This window comes from Silurus meridionalis, chromosome 12 (assembly GCF_014805685.1).
Source record: "Silurus meridionalis isolate SWU-2019-XX chromosome 12, ASM1480568v1, whole genome shotgun sequence".
NCBI lineage: Eukaryota > Metazoa > Chordata > Actinopteri > Siluriformes > Siluridae > Silurus > Silurus meridionalis.
The window spans coordinates 2,893,717-2,904,098 of record NC_060895.1 but is presented as its reverse complement, the minus strand read 5'-3'; the positions used below and the strand labels follow the sequence as shown (position 1 = coordinate 2,904,098).

At 40.5% G+C, this 10,382-nt stretch overlaps 1 protein-coding gene across 7 annotated transcripts in view; it reads left to right on the top strand.

The window, feature by feature from the left end:
- gria4a (glutamate receptor, ionotropic, AMPA 4a) overlaps positions 1-10,382 on the top strand; it is a 63,271-nt gene that overhangs the window by 12,482 nt on the left and 40,407 nt on the right. For all 7 annotated transcript variants that reach the window (XR_006927546.1, XR_006927548.1, XM_046863192.1 and 4 more), the window contains exon 3: positions 8,587-8,826. Coding sequence is in view for 5 of the 7 variants with exons in the window: in XM_046863192.1 (XP_046719148.1) it covers positions 8,587-8,826 (240 nt within the window). In the remaining 2 variants the exon portion in view is untranslated. The remainder of the gene's footprint in view (positions 1-8,586; positions 8,827-10,382) is intronic.

Sequence of the window (10,382 nt, the reverse complement as noted above, 5' to 3'; positions counted from 1 at the left end):
GAATGTAACCGAGGAACAACCAGAGGAACATTGTAGCTTGTAGTGATGATGTAATATCAGTATTGTGATAAATTAGGCTATGATACAATTTGCTAAAATATCACGCGCTATCACGGGGACGTCTTTCTCACGAGGACGTCTTTTCATTATAAATGAATCAGATCATCTCATATGTCAATGTTGCCTGCATTGGTGTATTAGTGAGTAGATGTCTTTATGGTCTCTCAGTTCCACAGTACTGCATGAGGGGAAATCCCTTAGTTTATCTCGTCAGTCGGAACCTCGCCTGAAAGGGATAAATTATATCGTCTTTATCTCTGTAAAGCTGTTTTAGGACAATTGTCAAAAAGCACTATACAAATAAACCTGCAGTGAATTAAATTGAAAGCAGACTGGGCTTTCAGCTATTTTGAGGAAGCCCAAGAAATTGAGGACTGTACACACAGTGAAGTGAAGAAACTTAAAGCAGCAGACGAAAGACTGGCCTTAAGTGAAACAGTGGCCATAAAACCAGACATGAAAACAAGACTAAGTGACATGGGTGAGAAAAATGGCAGGAGGTGCTCTTGAATCAAAATCTGAAATATTTGGCTGTAGCATTAGGTAAGATGTTTGCTGAAGTGCTGGACAGCGGCACAATAATGAGTGAAGCATGGTGGTGGTTTCCTTGCAAGTTCAGGGCTGCATTTCTGCAAATGGTGGTGAAGAATTGGTCAGGATTAACGGTGTCCTCAATGCTGAGAAGTACAGACAGATACTTCTCCATCAGAGAGGCGTCTGATTGGTAAACCGAATTTATTCTTCAGCAGGACAACAACCCCAAACATACAGCCAACGTCATTAGGAACTATCTCCAGCGTAGAGAAGAACAAGGAGGCCTGGAAGTAATAGTTTTGGCCCCAACAGAGTCTATGAACTTTATCAAGTCTGTCTGGGATTAGGTGAAGAGACAGAAGGATTTGAGGCAGTCTACAGTACATCCACAGAAGATCTCTGGTTAGTTCTCCAAGATGCTTAGAAGGACCTAGCTGCCGTGTTCCCTTTCAAATTGTGTGTCTGTGTGTGTGGAGATTTTCCACGAGAGGCGAACTGGGGAGTCCCGTCTGAAATGCACAGGCAGGACGTTGGTCAATCAGAATTCCAGTCGACAGCTGATGATGTCATAATGCGCTTTAGAACCGACCAATCAGCAGCTTCGTGTCAACTTTCACTCGTGCGCTACATACTGTGTGTAAACTGTAATGCTTTTTGTGTATAATTAAAAACGAGGATCAATTTCGGTGTCAGGCTCATTTATCATGGGCATACTTGACACACACACACACACACACACACATTAAGCAGATTAGATTACAAAAGGAGAGACAGTAAGAAAATGAGCAAAAATCTTTTTTTTTTTTTTTTTACATTTTGCCGTCATACACATCTGTTCGACTATGCGCACACACACACACACACACACACACACACACACACACACACAATGCTGAGCAAACACAAGATTTACCGGATGGCCCAGGCACCTCATCTGAATAGTGTGTGTGTGTGTGTGTGTGTGTGTGTGTGTGTGTGTGTGTGTACAAGGTTTCCTAGGCGACACATAAATGAGCACTTTGCCTGAACAGAAATAGTCCGGTGATTCATCTGACCGAGAAGAGGAGTGTCACTTCCACACACACTTCTATATACACATGCACACACACACACACACACACACACACACACACACTACAGAGACAAGATGTTTTTGCAAGGTGATCTTCTATACTATAATCATTTATTTTGTTGTGTGTGTGTGTGTGTGTGTGTGTGTGTGTGTGTGTGTTAGGAGGTATGATACTGAAGAAAGAATTTTGACATGATCTACACACCAGGGTACTATAATAAGCGGAATCTCACCTAGGAGATGAGCAGACAAGTGTGGATTAAAACACCTTTGATGTGTCTAAAATCATATACCGATGTTGAGGTGTTGAGGTCCAAGCTCTAGAGCAGAAGATCTACCACATCTTCCAACACATGGAAAGCATATCTTCATGGAGATGGATTTGTGTACAGAAACATTGTCCTGCTGGAACAGGCTTGGATCTTAAAGTGAAAGGAAAACTTCAACTCTAGCATCCAAGTTTGTGGTAAAAAAAAGGGGGGATGAACCACGTATGGCTGGGAAAGGCCAAAAAAGTGTCCCAATACTTTTGAGACGTGTACTGAATAAATGAGAATCCATTGCTTCAAACGACTGGTTACGCCATTCCAAAACCTCTCCGTCTCTAATAGCATCCAGTGTACACAATTGTTCAGAGAAAGCACTTGTGGATAACGATCTGTTGCGCAACGGGAGCTGGAGTGCTTTTAGTCTAGAGCGGGGTTTAAATGGTAGTGTTGGAGGTGTTCTCGAATTGAGGGGCAAGAAAGAAAAGATTGTGAGTTTGGATACATCCATTTACAGTTATTTGGTGGGGGTACTATGTCAATCACACTGTGGTTGGCCATTAGGGCCAACAAGGCCTTCTCTGCTGGCCTAAACACTATCGGAATCACTGATGTACATTTCTATTCTCCTCATTTCATAGCTTTTCTCTCGCCTCTAGACGTGTCTGTATATATTAGAATTTCTGTCCAATCAGATTTCACATCTCATGTCACCAAGGTCAAAGGAATCTGCTGTGAGGCCTTCAGAAGCAGCGCTGCTTACACCTGTAGTGTAAAATCCATGTTGCTTAAAGCCTGTTGCATTAACCAATCAGATGGTGACACTCGGGCCATCTAGCAGGTGTACAATATTGTCAGCGTTTTTACGTCCTTTGATTGGACAGTTAGAAAACGCACTAGTCAGAGCTCGCAAACCGCATCCGTAGCAAACTGCACACGCTTGTGACTTTAATAGCTGTTTTTTTTTTATTCCACAATGGCTGATAGAGGAGAAGAAATTTTGATTGGTTTGGTCACAGCTGGACAGAAAAGCTGGACATCGTGAGGAAGGGTTGGCCATTCAAAAGCGTTTTATGAACCATTTACTTTATGAACTAACTTTTGAGTGTTCTTTCCTGTAGAATTTGCATAAACACATATAATTTGCCTTTTTTTTTAAATCCCCAGGTCATTTTATGAGGTGAATATTGATGCTTCTGATCGAGATGATGTATGAGGGAGGAGCAGCTGTGGCTCCAGTGAAAGGAGACGTGTTGAATTGTGTTTATGGGGTTTCTTGCTTTAGTGATGATATTCATTCTGTTCTACTGCGTTTCTCTATGATACTGAGGGCCGTGGCATCATAATGGTATTAAAAGGTGGATTAATTCAGGTAGGACATCACTGAATTCACTGGTGAGTATCTAGAAGAGGGCAGAAAGCACGTGTGGATAATAATCTACACTGAGACATGATATTTGGTGTGTTGGTGATCTAAAGCGCGAGTTTACATTATGTGGAAGAGGGTAGACAGCGCTTTCCTCCACATGTGCTACAACAGAAAAATCAAGTTAAGGCCCACTTCCACTTCCAGATCCTGAGCTTGAGTTTCTAGCCAATTTCTCTGCAAACTCCAGACCACTCCAAAAACGATCAATAAACTCATCAGACATGAATGTCGTTTTCTTTTTTATCCGTGTAGAATGCTCCGACTATTCTGTTCTAGTGCTTTCTGTCTTATTTCTTCTCAACTGCGTTTTAATGCCTGCCCGGGTTCCTTCGTGTAAATTCTCCTGCGAGCGATTTAGAACTCGATTTCAGCAGAATCCAGACTGATAAACGAGGCTCGCGGTCATGTACTTCGTTAACTCTTGGTACAGTGGCGATAGCTGCTAATGTAACTTGTTTGGTGTTACTGAACATGCGCAGTGGTCGCCATGGTAACACTGGAAGGTTGCAATGATTTGTGCGACTAGCTGCTTCGATAGAGAGATACACACAAGCACTAACAAAAAATAATCTATCTATCTATCTATCTATCTATCTATCTATCTATCTATCTATCTATCTATCTATCTATCTGTCTATCTGTCTATCTGTGTGTGTGGGTATATAATATATATTCTCTCTCTCTCTCTCTCTCTCTCTCTCACTATCTGTGTATATATATGTATGTGTGTGTGTGTGTGTGTGTGTGTGTGTGTGTGTGTGTAACCAGATCTTTCTCTAGCTACATGGAAAAATGAGAATTCAGAGCAAAAGAGTTTACACAGGAATGATGGATTCTCCTCTCTCTCTCTCTCTCTCTCTCTCTCTCTCTCACCAGAATGAGGGATAATGATGACCTCAGAATAAACGTAGGGTCCGAGGGTTTGCTAGAGGACGTATCAAATTTAACCAGCATCATGAAGGTCAGCAAGGTATCAAGTCCAAGCTCTGAAGAAGTAGTATTTAGGGTATGGTAATAAAAAAAAAAGTCCAATAACGCTCCATTAAATGTTATAATAAACAATGGAAAGAACATGGAACGATCTGCTATGAGCCTATAGGAGGTACCAGGTAAAGAGGGCATTAACCAAAGAAGAGTACCAAGAGCTTAAGGGTAACTTTGATTGGTTGCCATTTTAGGAGTCTGGTTCCTCTCAAGGTTCAGTACTAATATCATCTCAGGTGAGGTTTTTTTCTTGCCGTCGTTGCTACTGGGTTGCTCATTTGGCATGAAACATATATAGAGTAATTTATTAATTGCTTCTCTGTAACAATGAACTTAAAAATGGAGAACCAACGCTGGATTTTATGAACAAGTGATGAGACTAAACACCATATAAAAAACAAGAGACTTTTTGCAAAGCTGTGAGTGCATTTCTCAAAACAATGAGTACAAACAGCATTAAACATTGGATTTCTTGCAAAAGCCTGCACTTTTCATAAAATCCTTATTCATCTTTCAAAAGTAAGTATTTGTGTCAATGAACATCTCATTCTTATCAGAATCACAAGTCCTTTTTGTCATTGTTCACAAACATCACAATGTTTAGTCATGTTCTCAGTATGATGCTGCACAATTTCAGGATTTCTTGATGTAAACTATGGTTTGGATCACAGGGACTGAAAATGCACAAAATTTGACTTATCTATGAATTTCAGCAGAACAAATTGATTTATTTGATTGAATATTTGATTTATACTGATTACAAGACCTGACAGGATTCACACTTTTACTGTACTATACAAGTGTTCGTATGTTTCTTAGTTGTTCATCCATTTTCAGAATGTTTAATTCTGTGTTTTGCTCTGTCTGTATACACTCTCCAATTGAAGGTTCACAAGATTCACCTTTGACCTGTTTTAGAGAATTTAAATCGATTATCGGTTGATCTGATGTAGTTCACTCGCCTTCATTAGTGACATTCAAGATTCATCTGCACAATTCAACACATTAGCAAAAAAAAGTTGAATAGAAATATTAGATGACAGATGATGACAACTGGTTTAACCATTTAGCATTCAATGACTTATACAATGAATTGATGTTGAGATGTTTTGGGGGTTAAAACTATTCAGGTTGAACCAGTATAATATATTCTGATCAACATGAACATAAACAACTGATAATGTAGGAAACAGCAGACACTTGTACACAATCGATTAAATGAATGCACTAATGCGTTCACAATTTGATCAAAGCAACAAGAAATGTTCTTATGATGAGCACAAATGATGTGAAGGTTGAAGAAGGAGTTTCGAGAATTTTCATTTCTGATCTGAAAAACGCGATTGTTGTGCTGAGAGTAACATGAGGGTCTTTTCACAGAAACTACAGTAGATTAAGCAATGACGAAAATGATAATAGGAACATTATAGCCATGATAAATCATAGTATTTTGCATACTTAAGTACAACTGAAGGCAAAATACTTTTGTACTTTTATTCAAGTGTAAATTTGAAGGGATTGAAGTTTTCAGTTGCTCCTCCTTAACCTTGTTTCCAAAACGTCCTACCTGCACGGTCCTTCTATCAAACTCTACTCCTGACCTCTATCCTCATCACTCCTGTTGAAAATCACAGCATCTTCAACTTGAGACTGAAGAAACCAAAATGGATTTTTTTTTTTTTGCTTTGGCACAAATAACGACAGTTATGAGAAACAGTGCTCCTCACACTAAAAATACCATTTTCTGTGGAGCGTTATGCTGGTAGCATCATGTTGTGGTGATGGTGATCTCCAGCATGGTCCTGGAATTGTCTCCAGTCTTCGTTTTGGACAGACGGACCAAACCAGGCTGGGTAGAAAGATCTTTTCAGTCATATGAAGTTGACCACCATATGGAGGCACACGATTGTACAGGATGTCTTTGAACCCATTCCCTTCACTTAAACTACATTTAGGAGACCCAAAACTGTTCCAGCATGACTATGATTTGGAGTAGAAGATCATGAGTGCCCTGCTGTAGAGCTTTGGGATGAATTGGAAATGCTGTTTGCTGGTCAGTGATAGGAAAATGTCCTTCACTATATCCCCGGTTTATCATTAGTTTTCCGAGCAACAGAAAAGAATATAATTCTCTCTTTCTTTTTTCTCTCATTTTCTCAGACTGTTTTTCTCACATTTCTATCTCATTTTTACATGACGTCTCAGGGTCAAGCGAGGTCAGAGTGTGTATCAGCGTAGACAGATGATGTCATTGGCACGGGTGAAACCATTTTTAGAGTGAGAATTTTAGCAAGAACTCACACACACACACGTTTGCTTAAAGCGGCGTTAAAAAGGTTTGTCACCTTCCCGCTCCCTGTAGGAAGAAAGAGTGTTACCGGTGTTAAGGAAGAGCAGAACGACAGACAGACGTGAAGTGAAAGAGACAGTGTGTGAGACATGCGCTCTATGAGCAAAAGTATTGGGATGCCTGATTTTTCCAGCCATATAAGGTTCTTTCAAACTGTTACCACAAAAAAGTATAGTGTAGGACGTTTTCAGAAGCAGCATGAAATGTTTCTTTCACTTGAACAAGGAGACTCAAAGCTTTTCCAGCATGACAATATACCATATGCTTTTCATGGGTTGGAAGATGTGGAGGATCTTCTGCTGTAGAGCTTTGACCTCAACCCTATTGGACAAAGTGAAATGAAACAGCACCTCAAGCCTCCTCAACTTCCGTGCATGAGTATCACTTTACTAACACCCTTGTGGTGGAATTAATAAGCACAAATCTCCATAAAATCTAGAGGAACATCTTCACAGAGCTTATTATAAGAGCAAAGGGGATGGGAATGGGATGTTCAAAAAAGAAGCATCTACCAATCTTATGGTCCATTAACTTTTGTCCATTTAGAGTATAATTATCCCCAGGTGCATTTTGTACATAAGTATGGAATTAATTAGTGTCTTGTATCTCTTTCGATCACATGACCACAATTTAACCAGATATAAAATATTATTTCCCTCAGATTTTTTTTACTCAACATTCCAAATGTCTTGGCAGGGCTGTTTCTCGCCTTTTTGGCCCCCTAAGCAAGATTCATTTTGTAAACCCCACCCATTGGCTATTCGCAACCTTCCATAAAAAAGGTTAAACACACTTAAAAATCATTGCAAAATTGCTTGATTTTAAGTATGTAAACATACACTATATATTATCTTCAGCATACCTTCAAAAAAATTAATGTTGGTAAATTAATTTAAATAAACGAGGGCAGCGACAGGGCAGGGGGCATTCACTGGTGCATTCACTGGGGGAAGTCCATATATTGACACACGCAATAACATGCATATTATATTTCTATTATACATATATGATTTCATTCTTAATTTAGTTACATATTTATGAAAATGTAACTCAACATAATGCGGAATCGATTGGAGCATAATTTATCAGTGCAAAGAAAAACTTCGATCGATTAAAATTATCGATTCATAGAGAAAAACAATTGGCACAGGCAGAAGTGCTCTTTTTTTTAAATTTAAATAAAGTAATCTTCCAACCATGCAAGTCAAGAAAATTTAAATACAATGGTTTTAATAATAATAATTTTTTTTTTAAATTTATTAAAACATTTTTATTCTTTCTGTGTGGCACCAGTATCGTCTTCTTCTTTTTCTTTCGGCTGCTCCCATTAGGGGTCGCCACAGCGGATCATCCGTCTCCATCGTGGATGATCCGCTGTGGCGACCCCTAATGGGAGCAGCCGAAAGAAAAAGAAGAAGACGGTACTAGTGCCACACAGATGGCACCAGTACCTTCTGCAGCTCAGTTATTGGGGACCCCTGGTGTAGATGATTCCCTATTGTGGGTCTGGACCCTCCAAAATCAACCGACCTTCAGAGGCAAAAAAAAAGCCCTGAAAAACACGTTACTAGCATGGACGAGGTGTGGAAGAAAAAAAAGGAAATTATGCTGTAATCGGAAAATAATAAACGACGATATGAAGTAGAGTTACTGTTACCGCGCCAAAGTTGGTCACGTTCCACCATGTTTTTAATTATTCCTATGTAACTGAATTGATTTCCAAACTTTTGTCTGTGTCCGTGTCTAATACATGAACAAAATATCTTTATTCCAAAGAGGTTCCATTTTTACACATTCACATGTTCATGCCATTTTTGAATATTACCTCACCAATAATTCTGCAAATGTCTGCATTTCTAACCTTGTTCTCTCTGTGTGTGTCTTTTGGCAGTCTGCTCGCAGTACTCGCGAGGCGTGTTCGCAATATTCGGCGTGTACGACAAGCGATCGGTCCACACCCTCTCGTCGTTCTGTGCGTCGCTGCACATCTCGCTTGTCTCACCCAGCTTCCCGGCAGATGGAGACACCCAGTTCCTGATTCAGCTCCGGCCGTCGGTCCGCGGCGCCTTACTCAGTGTTATCGACCACTACGAATGGACCCGCTTCATCTTCCTCTACGACACCGACCGAGGTAACGCTCATCCACACAAAACACGTGTACAACAAGATGGGTTCTTATGAAGCAATAAAATAGCTGGTATTCATTTACAATAAGCACATATCGATTTACAAATTTGTTTATTTCCACAAAAACCTGGAGTTTGAACTCCACTCTTCTTGTAAGATTTTCCGCTAGATTTTGTGGTGATTTTGTGGAGATTTCGTTTACCCACAAGCGTGTTAGTAAAGTCAGGTACTGACCTAGGTGAACTGAGGAGGCCTGGGGTGATGTTCCAATTCACCTTGTTCAATAGAGTTGAAGTCAGCGCTCTATAGGAGGCGATGTTCCACATCTTCCAACCCATGAAAGCATCTTAATGGTGCCAGATCTGTGTACAGGGATAGCATCGTGCTGGAACAGGTTTGGGTCTCCTAACTCAAGGGAAGAATTCACATCCAAAGGCATCCTAGAGAATTGTGTGCCTATAACTTTTGTGGTAACATTTTAAAGAAGAACATGTGGCTTTTGTCCATGTATTTCAGCCAATGATTTGTTTGCAACTTTGCCATTTGGAATAAATAAACTTTCTTTCGGCTTCTCCCATTAGGGGTCGCCACAGCGGATCATCCACATGTTTGATTTGGCATGTTTTTACGCTGGATGGCCTTCCTAATGCAACCCTCCCCATTTATTTAAGAGTGGCTGGGGTTGGTTCCCTGACCGGGGATCGAACCCGGGCCACAGCGGTGAGAGCGCCGCATCCTAACCACTAGACCACCAGGGGACCTGCCATTCGAAATATAATATGAAAAATAATAAAGGATGTCCTGAACGCTTGAGCTGATGGTAATAATAAGGACATGAGGTATATTAGCATTGTAATCCTAAGTGTGTTTATCGATCATATACATCTAGGTACAGCCTCTCACTGGAATCCGTGGTGGGCTTGGCCTTGTGTGTAACAGACAGCTGAACACTTTTGCATCTTTAAGCACAAATGCTGATTTGTTGGACGTTGTTATCAGATTTTTAAGCCTATGCTGCAACACACACACTCATTAGCGAGTCTCATTAGCAAAGGCACACAGCAGGAAGGTGATATTCATGCCACGTCAAGTCTAATCGCAACTGCTCATCATTCATCTAGATCTAGTGTTCGTTAATAGAGCTGGCCACACACACACAGCTATACCTTCACCGAGAAGGATGCAGACAGACTGTGTCGGCAAGGGCTCTATCTCCTCTTGCTAGCACATATAGAGCAGGCTGATAGAATGCTATCAAGATTAAACTCTGGGAATGAGCCAAGGGGAAATCCACCTCCTCCATACCTTCACCACTTTTCTATATTAAACCTCCTGTATACTCCACTTACATTCTTATCCAGAGTGATTGACATTCATCTCTTTCATACAGCTGAGCAGCTAAGGGGTTTTATGGCCTTGCTCAGGCACCCTGGATTGGTAGCATTTGACTTTGGATCCAAAGTCAAATGCCTTAACCACTAAGCTTGCATCCTCCCCATGCCTCCTTTTATAGTCCAAAAGGTCTTAAAGGTTCTTGGTGTGTGGACATCAGGAAGCTTA